The sequence below is a fragment of the Calidris pugnax genome, unplaced genomic scaffold (genome assembly GCF_001431845.1).
Source record: "Calidris pugnax isolate Ruff unplaced genomic scaffold, ASM143184v1 scaffold13, whole genome shotgun sequence".
NCBI lineage: Eukaryota > Metazoa > Chordata > Aves > Charadriiformes > Scolopacidae > Calidris > Calidris pugnax.
This window is the reverse complement of record NW_015090810.1, coordinates 18238710-18254004: the sequence shown is the minus strand read 5'-3', so window position 1 is coordinate 18254004 and position 15295 is coordinate 18238710. Positions and strand designations below refer to the sequence as shown.

The 15295-nt window shown below is 43.0% G+C and overlaps 1 protein-coding gene across 2 annotated transcripts in view; it reads right to left on the bottom strand.

Moving 5' to 3' along the window:
• APCDD1 (adenomatosis polyposis coli down-regulated 1) overlaps positions 1 to 15295 on the bottom strand; it is a 34408-nt gene that overhangs the window by 5412 nt on the left and 13701 nt on the right. For both annotated transcript variants that reach the window (XM_014938646.1, XM_014938645.1), the window contains exon 4: positions 2128 to 2449. In XM_014938646.1, coding sequence (XP_014794132.1) covers positions 2128 to 2449 — 322 coding nt within the window. The remainder of the gene's footprint in view (positions 1 to 2127; positions 2450 to 15295) is intronic.

The window sequence follows — 15295 nt, the reverse complement described above, 5'->3', positions numbered from 1 at the left end:
GATTGGGGTGTACCTGTCAAATCAGAGTTGTCTCTCCTTGCTTATTCTTAAATCAAATTTTTATATTGCAGATGTGGCCAGCAAATGTATTTGCATCGTTTTACGTCTTTGATGTAATTACTTCTCACACAGAACACACACACACAAACTCCGTTGAAGAAAACCTGATGGCCACATATCTCAGCCAGAGATTAAGCAGAGCTTTTCATAAATTCCAGACAATCCTTTACAGATAAAGCCAAGTTGGTTATATTAGGAGATAGGCAAAAGAGGAAACAATAAAACTGCAGTCATGTTTTACTACCATCCATTTAATCCATAAGTAGGACTATTTATAGTGTATTTTTCATCATTTTTTTAACACACTACACTGTAACGCTAATGAAATAATTAGTTCCAATTGAAAAATTTCTGAAGTGCCACAGCTGCACTATCTTCCTATATTACCTTTCCTTTTTTGCATGAATTATAAAGTATTGCCGAACCACAGAAAGATCCTTTTTCTTACATCTAAACAGTGGCTGCAGCTTGCAGTGTCAAATGTAGAAATGCTGCAGTTTCTTCAGTTCCAAGTTGCCTGTATTTCAAATGAGTTTAAGGCACATAAAGTATTTTTTTTCAGCTGAGTTTAAAAAGTTGGGAAAAGCCAAATTGAATGAGCCTGTGGAAGCTGAATAGAGATTTTTCCTGGTACGTGTTTGACACTGTATATCAAGAAAAGGGGCTCTGAATAGATCAATGCTGACCAAAACAGAAGCAAATAGCCAGCCCTCATGCCTCCTGACACACCCAAATCCCAAATACTCTTGCAGATCATTAACAACGTGTATGTCTTTTCATAGTAAGAATTTGCTGGGAATTTTATTCTCAGATTTTATAAACAGATACTCGATTCAATGGCTCTACATTCACGTTATTTGTTCTAACTGGTATAAAAGGTAATCTATAGAAAGTGAACCTACAAGTTTTACCAAAACCAAATGAGTGACCTTGATCTGTGACGTAAGCTGTGAATCATAGAATAGTTTGGGTTGGAAGAGACCTTTAAAGGTCATCTAGTTCCAACCCCCCTGCAATGAGCAGGGGCATCTTCAACTAGATGAGGTTGCTCAGAGCCCCATCAGGGGCAACATCCAACCTGACCTTGAATGCTTCCAGTGAAGTTGGCATACCATAAACCAGAAATTAAGCAAAAACTGAATTTCACCCCAGGAGCTCTGCTGGGACATGCTGCATGCAGCTGTAAAGAATAAATGCTCTGAGGGGCAAGGGTATCTCCTGCCTCTTATGAAAATCCCGGATTAGTAAATTATTTCTTATAGTTAGATGCCTTCCTAAATTGGAGCCATACAAGAAGCTATATACTTCTCACATGGAAACTGAAATAAGAAGAGCCCACAGAGTGCTTGGGGCTTCCAGAGGCTCTGCTGGGGTTGGCGCCATGGCGAGACGTCATGTTTTGGAGATGTCTGTTTGTGTGAGTGGTTAAAGCCACTGAGCTCTTTCTAAGCAGGGTGCTACGGGGCTGTTTGCACGGAAAGGCTTCTCAGCCGCAGGGACCCGGGTGGTGTCACCACTGAGTGCTGCTTCCCAAAGTACTCGAGAGGTTTCGGTTAGATACATCTAGTCTTCACTGCGGTGGGATTAATCAGAACTGTCTTTAGAGACATCCTTACTTGCTTTAGGGCCCCTTGGAAGGTGATGAAAAGACACATGTTGCTACGTCTGTCTTCAACAGAAGATGATTATAGCACTTCTGACCTGAAATGCCTTCTGAAGGTGCTTTTTTCTCTCTGCTGAAGGAGCCCTAGGACACAGATCTAATCTAAGGCACTTTGCTTAGACACTTGAAGTCTGGCCACTGGACTCCAATGTGAAATCTTATTTTCTTGTGCTATGCTTAACAGATCCCTGCCTCAAACGAGTATTGCTTCAGTGGTGTGCAATGCTGTGCAGCTGTATAGTTTGGCTGGGCATTCACACAACACCAGCGAACTTCCCAAGAAATGACTAACCCCTGAAAACGACAGAAGGAAATCAGCAGCAGCCAAATGGTTGTGAGCGAACCCTGCTCTGGTCCATAACTATGTGACCACCTCCACCCCCCAGCGCAGTGAGCCACTCTACCTTTGAACACAAACTCCGTGCCGCCCATCACTTTGGACGAGTGCACCCCCCGGCTGTAGCGTCCCTTGGCGTAGATGGTGAAGGTGGGGTGCTTGCAGATGGGGTCCGAGTAGTGGTAGTAGTGACCTTCCCAGGTGTTGTTGTTGTCGTGGAAGATGAAGTGGCGAGTGAGGAAGAGGACCTCCGGCCGCACCTCGCAGCGCTGGCTCACCCACTCTCCGTGTAGCCCTATAGTCAGATCCGCCTTGGGGGGTAGGATGGGAGGATGGTGCTCGTCCGACCGGTAGATGATTCTGCACGCGATGCACGTGCGGTCGTGATTCTGAAATTAAGCAGAGAGAAAGCCTCGTGAGGTATTATCTGTGACAGAGGCAATGAATCAGGCCATCCGTTTCATGTTGAAGTGACACCAGCTCAGTGTTTTAAGGAAAATGTTGTTATTTCTTATCTTTTTAATGTTCTCCTGCAGATTCTCACCCTTCAAAGCACCTGAAATATGGCACCATTTGGTTTTGCACGTATAAGACTGCACAGCAGGAGCGGAGTTAGATTAATTCCCTCATCTGCATTTCTCTGAAATTAACAGTTCAGCTTTTTATTGGATCTAGGAAAGGCTGACTTTATCCTTCAAATCATACAAGAAGCTGGCAGATGGTAATTTACTATGGTAAAAAAAAAATACTAGGGACTTGGCAACTCTTGGGTTAGAAATTTGCTGAGCTCTTATTTTGCATCTGTCTTCTTTTTAGTCATTAACTTTGGGTACCATAGATGGGCATGGGTGTCCTAAGCACGTTTTTCAGTTGGGTAGCAGCCTGGGAGAATAGTAACCAGCAATTTTACACTATTTCAGCTTTTCTGAGCCCTAATGCGAGGTTGTGAAGTGTATGACATGGCCTGCTGGTGCAGGACAGGGTGAAAACTTTATGCCCCTCTCCATGGGGAAGGTGGTCCCTGGTGCCCGCTGGGCTCCACGGCAGCTCACCGCTGTGAGCCAAGCACCAGCCTCAAGCAGCCCCGTCCGTGAGGCCTGAGGTTGTCTTACAAGGGGTGTGCAAGCTCCGAGTTGGTGGCAGGAGGGGAGGGAACTTCACGCTGAGGCTTCCACCCCCTGACATCAGAGACTGAAACTAGAGACACCTGTATGTTGTTCCTAGGGCTAACTGTTTCCACCTCTGCAAGGATTTCTCTTGTTGGCAAAAGAGTTTGGCCTAGCTATTCTCCTTTCAAACCCTATTTTGCATTTTTTCAATGACAAGACAGACAGCAGCATTAGCATTTGTCTCTGCTCTGTTAAACCTTGAAGTAAATTTTATGGACTGAAAAGGAATACAAAACTAATGTTTTAGCTCACTACATTGATGACAAGTAATTAGATCAAGAAGAATAAATGCCACCCCACAAGATAAAAGCAGTGTTTTCCATTTTTCTGGTGCTGTTTGGGGTTGGTGATGTGCTATTTGTTCACATCTCGGGACATGATCGTAGAGGCTTTCTAGTTGGCTGGTGACATGCAGAGGGGCAGAGTTGGGAGCTGTAAGCAGGATTATACTCCTGAGTGAAAGGCAAAGACCACACAGACAGCTTGTGCCTTCATCTTTCAAGGCCACTCAATCCCTCCTGGAGAGAGGGGGACGCGCTGGGTGGGGGGTTACTCACATTCTCCTTGTTGGGGCTGCAAGGTGTTTTCCTGAGGTGCAATTCAGAGTGCACCGTGTTAAGAGCTGAAGCTCCCTACGCAGCCATCGGGGAGAGAGATTTATGCAAATACTTCTTCTTTGCACCCCTTTCCAGCCCTCTTTTCTGAGATCTCTCTGAGCTCCCTCTGTAGCGTAAACGTTCATACTCATGTCTTATACTTTAAAGTCCATGTGAGCTGCTATGGAGTCAGCATTTCTCCACTCACTGCCTTCAGCTTGTGGCATGCTTTAGGGGTAACACTTCCCCAACCTTCATTAGTGCCCTGAGTTTCTCTGATAATACAACTGCTTCAGAGAACCAACATACAACTCTCACAATATATCCCTTTTATGCATATTAATCAGGGTTTATATTTGTCCCCCAGACCAGATAAGAGGCCAAAAGTTAATGAAGTCAATGAAACGTCTGCTGTTCTACATCCCTGGGATGGAGAACAATGGTCTATGTGCAAATGATGTAGCTCAGGTTGATCTGAATGAGTGTTGGCTAACAGCCCTACTTTGAGGAGGAAGGAGGTTGGACTTGGTGGCCTCCAGAGGTCTTTCCACCCTAAAACACATGGTCTTCTGGGAACCACGTGCTAGTATGCTATTAAAATGGATGCTGTTCTTTCCCACTGTTGAGCTTGTTAACTAATTTTGAGATACATTTTTCAGCTAAATTCTGCAAGCAGGTGCAAGGGCAATTAGTATCTTAGTGAAAATACAAAGAGTGTTTAATTGCGTAATTTACCTGCAACTGGTGAAGTTAGCACAGATTTGTGCCATAGTAGCTGACAGCAGAGGCTAGTGCAAAACATCTGGTTCTCCTGAACACTGAAAGCACATATAACACATGAAGACTGTGAAACTGAGCCGTTTTCTGAAATGGCAAGTTTCAGTTTGGATTTTCAGATAGTCAAGAGAGGAATCAAGACCCATTTATGTTTCCTATTTTGCTCTAGATTTCTTGTGTGACCTTCCTGTGTGACTTAACCTTACTTCATAGAAACACAGGCAATTACAGCTCTTCTGTTTGGGAGCAGACTGATAGGAGGCTAAATATCAATACTGAGCTGTCAGAAAGCAGACAGAAATTTCAGAGACCTGGATATGATTAAAAATAAAATAATAATAATTACTATTAAAAATGAGTGTAGTTCTATTCCTAGAATGAACCTTCAAATACAATCTGACAGAAATCCAGTGTCCACCTTCATCTTGCCTGCAATAAAATCTCAGCAGATTTCATCTGCAAAGCTTGTTTGGGACTTACGAAACCGGTCTGTTGAATCCCTAGCTCTCTTCAGAGAACATCAGTCATTTTCTCTGGAAAGCGGTCTGGTTTACTGGGTGGTTTGCAGCTCAGGATTGCTAGGGGGCAGATGACATAAGTGGCTAGGAAACAAGTTGATGCTGGGGAAAGGTGGAGACTGCCTTGGCAGGCCTTGGGCAGTAGCAGAGCTGCCCCATTTTCCTTGAGCTCCAGCTGTGAATGGGGATGGCAGATGCTGAGCGTCTGCCCTGCCCCAGGCAGCGCTGCTGGTACTGCAAGAAAACTGTTGGATGAGATGGGCAATTCCATTCACTGCCAACCAAAGCACCAAAGAAACACACACTGTTGAAATGTAAGTCAAGGCTCTGATGCTGGGCAGGGAGTATTATCATTGTCTGATGTCTTCTCCATCATACTTGGGGTGTAGTCGGTACAGCCTGGTACATCTGTGGCTGCTTAGTCCCTTGGATGGAGCCAGCAGCAGAGCAGGTAGAAGAAGGTCCATGATGGAAAAAAATCATAACTACAAGCAGCCCCTTTTTCCTTATGAGGGGTGGGTACCTGTCTTCAGGCACAAGGAGGAGCTACTTCCCAAAATTTATAAACCTCATGCAGTGCGACTATGCAGGCTCTCATTAGATTGTGAGTGGAGGTGACTCCTTGGGCAAACTCAAGGAAGGTCCAGGTTAACTCACAGAAATCAAAGTGAAGTTTAGCAGTATAAACACTTGTCTGTAGCTCATCTGGCTCTTCGAACTCTGTGGACCATATCTTGGACTGCCGTAACTCTGTGCACCCCTTCTAACTCCGAAAGCTTTGCACCAGCTCTGAAGGTCTGGCCAGCTGCGCTTCTAAGACATGTCCACCCTGCCTGCCTTCTAGTTACTGACAGTGTGCCCAGATGAAGGGGTTGAGGTGACCGGGCACTTTTTTGGAACAAACAGGGAGTAGGACAGGGAGAGGTTGGTGCAGTGAGGAGGGAAGCAGAAGTATCCCTTTCACAGGCTGGCTCAGGCACCTCACACGGATGCATTGCTTCCCTGGGACCAGTCCTTGAATCTACTTAAACCTTCTTTGCTGTGATACTATCTTCAAAGAGTTATGAACTTCTCAGTGGAAGAAAATGCCACATGTAAACTCCCTCAGTACAATTTTTGTCCAAGTAATGGATGAGAGAGATATCTAGTTTTAATATGAGGCAATTGCACTTAATTATGGAGTAATTTATGTTTAACAATTGACTGTGTTTTTCACTGTTGCTTTTTCAGGTCAGCTGCTCTTGGCTCTTAATTACACTAGCTGAGGCTTTGCAAATCTCTCCCTTTCCGTGTGTGTCAGGGAAAGATTATTTTCTAAAAACAGACATTCAAAGAAAATAGGGAACAGAGGTAGAGGACATTCGAGTCCAAACACAATTAAGTACTCTAATAAAAAGCTCATTTCGGCATGACAAACTAAAAAGCTATAAAATGATCAGCGGACAGGATGAACATCTGTTCTATGTGGATGAACATCTGTTCTATGTTTTGATTATCTTAGGTGTACAATGTACTAGTTTTAATAGTGGGATCTTCCTAAAAGGACCAGGCTCTGAAACAGCTGCTGCCCAATGACTGGAAGATCCCTTCCCGTCAAGATGTGGGGAAAGATGCCTCCCTGCAGCTCTGCAATGCCAAATCCATGGTGCCCCAACTCTTCACGCTCCTGTGTGTTGTTTTAAAGCCAGTTTCTGAATTAATCCATGAGGCCATGTGGGCTGAAATAAGCCTGAATTTCTGGCTGGAAACTCAGTTCTTGTACTCAGGGAGAAAATAATTTGTGATCTGAAAATTTCCACCAACATTTTTCCTTATCCCTCCCTCCTGCTGCCTCAGCTGAAGTGGTAAGAGGGCCAGAGAGCTCCGGAAGCCAAGCAGGGAGGTTTCTAATAAGAAAAGCAAACAAGGATGAGGTTCCTTGATCTTTTTCCCAATTGCTGTGGATAGTCAGAAACATAAACCTTCTCAGCATAGTTTAATTTTCTCTTAAGTTCTATGGGATTCTATGGCTGCTTAGGACTAATTTGCCTCTAATCAATTCATAGTGGTTTTTACAGCCCAGGCCAAAAAACTATCATGCAACTGGGATTCTCTGAGCAATTGTGAAGTGAGCTTTGACCAACATGTAGAAAGATCTTTTTGGAAGGTGTTCTAGTTTTCTTTGAACACCTTTGTATTCGATGCTGTTGTTACAGAGTAAGACATCTATGGACCAAACTCTTTTCAAAACCTACAGAAAATTTACCCTTTCCTTATGGTACAAGCAGAAGCTGAAATCAATGCTTAATATCAAGGAAAGGACCTTTGGGATGTGCTGCAAGTTGTCTTTAGGGACAAAACAAACAAGCACTAATAGTAAAGAGAAGGCTGAAAATATATTATTTTCAACTAAACTCCTTGTTCAAACGTATTTGCTCTCTCCCCAATTTATCTATTTATTCTTTATATCTTGAAAATGTATCTGTAGGTGCAATCCAAAAATTTTAAAACACAATTTGTCAGAAACAACTTAAATTGTAACTCAGCCTTTTTCCTGTAGAATTAGAATGGATGACTATGCTGATATTTGGCTATTTACATAATGGAAAATTAAGATTATCTTAACTATAACTTACTGTTTTTTAAAGAAAGACTCGTTGCTCAGACCACTTAGAGTCTGAGAGATTCATTACATTCTTAGCAAAACAGATTGAAAAATGTATTTGATATTTTACATTAGATCCTTATTTTAAAAAAGGGCATCGAAAAATATGTCTTTGAATATACTAAGGAAGAAAAGAGATACAAAGCAAAATTTTGTTTTCTGGTATTCAATTTTTCACAGAATAGCTAATGTTTCATTTCCAAAAATGAGAAAACTACAGGCTTTTTCAGTATTTTTAGTAGGGAATTTTGACCATTTTCTGACAAGCTCTCTTTGTCATCTTTTATAGTTGCAAATAGTTGGTATTTTAGCAGACCAGATGCATTAAGAAGACAATAGCATAGAAGGTAGCAAAGTGTAGTAAGCTCCTAAACTACCCAAAAATATGGCAACTCTTTCTATAGGGTGCCAGGTATTGGGGCAGACGTGGGTCTCCTGCTCTTCAGAGCTGTCTTGGGCTAAGGAAAAGCAGTGGACAATTCAGAGAAGCGGTGAACCCAATTAGCTTTCTCAGTAGCAGTTTTACACCTCTAAGGTCTTTAAACTAGCCTGAAATTACACAGCAGTCTCCCAAAGTAATTTGGGAAATCACCTCTCCTTCTCTTTTTATCTGGAGCCACTGCACAGTGGACACATCCTTCCCATACCATAACCTGGTTAACACATTCAAGTATCACCTCTGCCTCAGCAAGACTGAAGAGCACAGACTCTTGGCAATCAGCTGTGCCACCTCTGGACTCCTCCTTGCTCTCCTCTTCCCTCCCAGCAACGCCAGTGTCAGACCAAAACCCAGCCCCAAACCCTTGGCAGAGCAGTGGCTTCTTTCTGTAACGCCTCCTTCGGGGCTTGCTTTTAATACTCAATGTGGCTACTCTTCAGTACACCCTTCCCTCCTTGTCCTCCACACCATCGCTAGCTAGGCCTGGTCTCTCCTCAAGGGCTGCTGCCACCACTCTTCTGCTCAGTTACAATGACCCCATGATAGTCACTTATTTCCAATTTCTGTAGCAATATCCTGCTTTACCAAGTCATGTACTGACATTAGAATATTTCTACAATGCTCTGCTTCTGCTGTCTGAGCCCTCTGTGTCTGTGCTGGTGGCTGTAGCATGGGAAGCTTGTTTGGAAGGGCCAGGTTCTCAGCTGACATAAAACCACATTTGGCCAGCCCTAATTTGCACTGGTTACCAGTGCATGGCAAGAAGCAGGTCTTGTTCATGGTTGGAAGAGGAGAATGGGTTGCACCTATACAGCATCAGGAGAAGCAAGGGCTAGCAAAAGCCCCAGCACCCACCTTGGCTCCCTTCTGCACCCTCCCATCAGTGGGGAAGACCATAGAATGGTTCAGTTTGGAAGGGACCTTAAAGATCATTGAGTTCCAAGCCTCCTGCCATGGGCAGGGACACCTCCCACTAGATCAGGGGGGTCTCCCCTTTTAGGGTGGATCCTGTGGCCAGGTTGTCTGACACTGGCTATGCAATGTCACCAGATGGGCCACGTAGCATCAGCTGGGTCCAGCACGTTGCACCCAGCATATCCTCATTGCATGGAGATGTGTGGTGAAGGACCAGGTACCGGGGTTCCTGAAGCACAGGCTCAGGCTTGAACCACTAACCGGTGGCCCTTGCATCCTGCAGGGTCCAACAGTCACAAAAGCTGGGGTAGGAAACCCCTGCTATGTATTACCACGAGGGAAAGCACTGAAGAAGAGGGGAAAGAAAAGCCACGCTTAGCAATGATCTCTCACACCCACCCAAATACCGTGTGTCACGGGCAGGGCTAGATGGCACTGGAGCAAGGCATGCCCAGTCAGGATGATTTAAACCTCACCACCTGAGAACGGCAGGTGCCAGGTTTTAGTGTCAGTAACTGAGTGCTCCTAGGATGAGTAGACATAGAAACCCCCGGGAGAACGTCGATTCAAGGAAATGCTTCCAACTCAACAAAAAAAGTTGGATGGCTTTGCCTCACAGTGCCAAGGAGCCGAGTCCACAGAAAGGACACTTTTATGAACTGCTCAGTACAGTATCAAGCTCTGCTCCTCCACCGCTCTAGATAACTGCAGACCAAGACACCGCTTTAACAAATGGCTACAATCTCTCTCCACCACAAACAGTGATAATTTGCAGGCTTTCTGTGACCTCATATGAAGCTGAGTATGTGCATTAGCCTGGCTCTGGGGAGTTGACAAGCATGGTTGACAGTTATAATTCAGCGTGCCAAAGGGAATGAAGGATAACAAAGATTTAAAACTTTAATTAAAAATCATGAAGCAAGTGAAATGCTGGAGAGAGTGGTAACTCCTTTGCAGGGCTGTCAGTTTGGGATTTCTTTTGGTGGGGAACAGAGGAAGGAGGGCGGAGATATGTTCAGATTTATCTGCAAACATGTATCTCATATTTTAAGATATTGAGGATCAGTTTTTATTAACTGCTCCCATGGAGGGAAAGATAGCGAAGGAATCTGAAGGCACTACCATTACACAACTGTCTGATCTATGATGTCAATTCTGTTGCACAACTTTGCATAAAACTGAAATAAACACAACCGACATGAAATGCAAAAGTCTTATTGTTGTTCTTTTCTGATATAAACTACTTGAGCCTGGGCAAAAGACAATAACAAAGAGAAATCCAGCCTTTTTCTCAGATGAATGTGCTCGCATGTCATCTATCCCATTAAAATGATACTAATTTATGGTGATGCAAATATTTTGGGAAGTATCAACAAAATAAATTCCTGGAAAACCCGAAGGGACAGCTTGAATGTCCATTTTCAGAAACAGAGTATTAAAAAAAAAAAGCTGCATTACATATTTATTATGCTTTAAAAAGCAACCTATATAGCACTCTGAGCCATGTAGCTCAGCGAGTCCTCCCTTTCCTCTTACAAAGATGAAGCAACTGTGGTTGGCCTCCAACAACAAGAAAGGTGTCAGTAGTTCAGATACATACGTTGAGTTGATCTGAAGGCCTCTGTTGCATTTTGCTAGGCTAAATAGTAAATTTTAATTTGTAGTAATGCATTTGTGTCGGGGCAGGCTTTTACTGCAGCTGCAGAACGGATAGTGATGGTGAAGTCAACGAAGACGAACAGGGTTTTAGAAGCAATGCTCAGCTTCTGAAGGTTCACAGAGGGAGTGAAAAGCAACCTTCTGCTCCAGCCCTCACCTAGCACAAATGGTGGTGCAGACAGTAAGGGCAGAGTGCCACCTTCAAAGGAGGACTCTTCTGCAAGGCCACAGCCAAGAGCGCTGCTGAGCCTGGCAAGGACCAGCCTCAGCTAGAAGCTGTTTGCTTCTCTTATCTCTGTGGGGCATCGCACGCACTGCTATTGTTCATAAACCTGGAATTAACCTATTTGAACATTCTTCTGGCTGTTCTTTTTTTGCTCCCCTCAAAACTTCCCTAACCAAGAATCTTCTGCAAATAATAAGGAACAAAAGAAACCCCTCAAGTGTTGGCTTAATCTGGAAGTCTAGTGGCACTACTCTGGTAAACAAAGGAGTTTTGTCCTCCAAAATTACACTTTTTGGTTGAGATAATGTTTTGCATATTTCTCTGAGGCTCTTCACATGTTTAACATCTATTTGTTAACTTATCCTCACATTTCCCTGTGAGCTCCTCAAGTACATAGCATTCCTCTACAGATGAAGTCACTGAGTTTTAAAGAGATGAAGACCCAAATTTTCAAAAGCCTAAAAAAAATAATTCTGCGCTTTGTTCTTTCACTGTCTGGCTAAAGCGAAGCCCAAGCACCAGTCTCCATATGTTGAATCTGTATTAGCTGCAAATGCCAGGTGCTGATGGAAGTGAGCTCCCAGCGGCAGATAAACCTGTAATAGAGAATCAATCCATTGGAATTGCTTTTTCAAGGGAAAATGCCTTACTGGAAGTCTGTGGCCAGCCAATGTTTGAGTATGGCAAAGGCAGAAGAAAGGTTATTCAAGCACATTTTAGGCTTCTTGTGATATTCGAGACCACTCCAGCCCTATTCCTAAATAATAGTCTAACTAGAACGACTGGTCACAGCCCTGCTCTGATGTCTCCCATTCCTCTTCCAGATGATAAGATACCATGAGTAGTTCTTTGTTTACAAAGCACTATTGCTGAGGCAATTACATGTGAAATAAGTCTCCTGGTATTGCATATTTCCTGTAGTTTTTTAGCAGATATCTCCAAAACCATCTTCTGTCCTTCTACATAGTGAACAAATACGGCATTCAAGCCTTCCTTCACGCTACAGGTCCCTGTAAGCATTCATAAGTAAGGTGTAATTTTATGACCAATCAGCCACGCTCCTTGGTGTTGTCCTAATCGGGAATATTTGTATAATAGGTGTGATGATGGCCAAGCAGTTCCCTCGTGGCCTTTCCAACCGTGTGCTCTCTCACGCTGGCAAAAGAAGCTGCATTTGCAATAGCCTGAATCCCTTGATAAACTTGTAACACCAAGAGACATCAAAGATGTTCAGCCCCATTCATCAGCAAGTCTTAATTGATATCTTGAGCAAGGCTAGAGGACTGCTAAGATAAATCTAAACAGTGACCTATTCATCAGCTACACTCAAAGAACTTCCACGTATTTTACAGGAGGAATTTGTTTAAGGTATGCTCTTATCTAAGAGAATTCATAAAGCCTTAAGAGATGACATATATATTTTTAAAAGCTCCCTGATTTTATATGAACATTTGAGACACAGTAATCTGTGAATTTATTCAGATTTGTAGCTCAGCATAAAGCTGTCTGGTTTTTGGACAGCCCTTTTGATTTACCATCCTGTGGTGAAATCGCTGCAGGAATCTGGAGAAGGTCCAATTCTATTTGTTTAAAGTCCTGATCATGTGGCTTTGGCATTCCTAACATATCCAGCAATCATTTGCTTTTAATTACCATTCAGTTCAACCACATAAGTAATGAATGTGGCTACCACATCCAACTTAGAGGCTGTGTAAACTCTTGAGCTGGGTGGAACTTTCTTCTATATAGAGGCTTAACTATAAATTTAACTCCAAATGTGAATCCTCTTAACTTATTTTAGGCAGGCCTTTATAGGTTTCAAATAAAAATAAATAAAAAGGAAATGAAAAAAGCCTTAAATGAAAGATTCCACACAATACACCTGATTCACTTCAGGAGCAATTTCCTGGACTCCCCAACCTCTTGGTATGACTGTAGAAACCTTAAAAAAACAAGTTGATTTAATGTTTCTATTTATTCATGGTGTCCAGTTTCCAGAGGAGTCTGTGACTTGTAGTTTTAAACTCAATTTAGCATTTAAACTCATTTTCAGCTGGGTCCCAGTGGAGCAACAATTAGAAAAGGAAAAGAGTTCAAAGAAGAAGGGTTATAACCTTTCAGCAGTAAGTTTCCCTGGACTTTAAAAAACAACAAAAAAAAGGCATCTCTCTCACTATTCTTCCTACATTTGGCAAACACTAGGTCAGATGGCCAGCTTGAAAACCTGTTAGTACAGAGAACTTCGTGGTTAGGTACAAACCAATGAGTAGAAGTCTTTCACGGCAACTGAGGCAAAGGTTTATTTTTTAGGAGTACTGTTATTTGCATCATACTGAAAAGCCTACTATCAGCAGGCCCAGATTCTCTTGAGAAAAAAGAAATCTCACTTCAAATCTGAGTAAGAGGAACCTACCAACAAAGACAAAGAGAAGCTGTGCTGTTGCACACTTTAAACTTGTGTTAAACCTACACATCTTTTGCTGTTGAAGGCTCCAGCTGAGACTGGTGTCCTAGCAATCCACATTCTCATAGAATCATAAAATCATAGAATGGTTCAGGTTGGAAGGGACCTTAAAGATCAAGTTCCAACCCCCCTGCCATGGGCAGGGACACCTCCCACTAGAGCAGGTTGCTCAAAGCCCCATCCAGCCTGGTCTTGAACACCTCCAGGGATGGGGCATCCACAACTTCTCTGGACATTCCGTAAATATACATTGTGGGAGCCAAGCAGGCCATGGTTTCAGTGGGTTTCAATGAGGGTTTCAGTGCTCTCTCAGTTTATTTGGTTAACATGGCTCAAGAAATAGACCTCTTATGCAAGACTTAATCCCTTAAATTTGAGCATTATGTTTTAGAGGCATTATATTTTAGATGGAAAAAGCGATGCTACTGTAACGGAAGAGATAGGCAGGAAAATCTTATACCAGTGTATCCTAAAATTACAGCAGACCTGGACAAAAATCTTTTTATAAAGCTGGTTGACAGGACACCTGGTCATTCTGACTAATGAAATTACTACAAGGTGGAAGTGTAAGCATTTACTATGTTATCCATCAGCCCATAATAAGACAAATAGATTTGACCAGGTAGACCTGAAAAAACAATCGGCTAGGGTAAATTAAATCAAGATTTTGTTCCATGTGGTCAGAAGAAGATCTACCATATTTTCTAGAACAGATACAACATATAGCTGAGCTGGTGTCACATAATTTGTACCTACAGATACCTGGAAGGAAGAGATTTAGGAAAGAATCCTCACTCCCAAATAAGCAAATAGAAAGTCAATGTGCTTGTTTGACTTAAAGAAAAGTAAAATTGCTGAATCCAACATTTTGATGAGGAATGTGCTGTGGTTCAGCTGCTGCTGAAACTTTCCACTTTGGAAAGACATGTATTTAAAAAGAAAAAGCACATTTGTCCCTGGTCACTTGAAGAGAGCATAAGAATGACAGACAGAAATGGCAGCAGCATTCATACAGAGACACAGTTGACTGTGGATTAAAATTATCACTAGGCCAGACTATTAAAAAAATGAAAGGCAGATCGTGTTAGGACCTGAACCATTGAAATTTGATGTTCACAGGGAGATGCAACCCAGAGCAAATGGTTTTGAATGGACGGGGAGGCCAAGGCTTTCTCATCAAACCTCCCCCTTCCCCTGTTGTGTTTCTTGCTATTGCTGATAAGCTGTACCTGATTTTTGAATCGGTTGCGACAAGATGATTAAAAATGGTGATAACCCATTAGCTGGAGGTGATGCTGCGGCAGCGCCCAGCTGGAGCACACCGACAGCAGCAGCAGCCAGCAATGTGGTTCCAATCGCCGCCTGCCTTTGAAATGTCACCAGGAAAGATCTATAGACAGCCCTCCTGCTACGGGCCATCAGTGTCTAGCCTTCCTGTTTGATTTTTATTTAACTTACTATGGGGTTGATCAGTTCCCAATGAAGCTGAGGGCACTTTAAGGCCCCTTTGAAAACTGAATTATCAAATGGAATTAGAGCCCCATTCAAAATTCACCTGTTTTTCATTTCATTAATGTGTCTGCCTGCATCTGGATTCATGACCTGCACAGCCCATCAGTTTTTTTCCCTTCATGCTGCCCCTTTCATGTGTCTACGTTCCAATTTCCTCTTTTTCTCCTCAGGTTATGGATCACCCAGCCTCCATATGCTGATACAATTCGATTTGCTCTCTCCCTCGCACTCCCACAGCTACACTGATGCCCATTTCCCTTCTTTTTTCTCAGTCCCGTATCAAACTTTCTCTTTTTGCAGCTGCTAGCCTACAGCC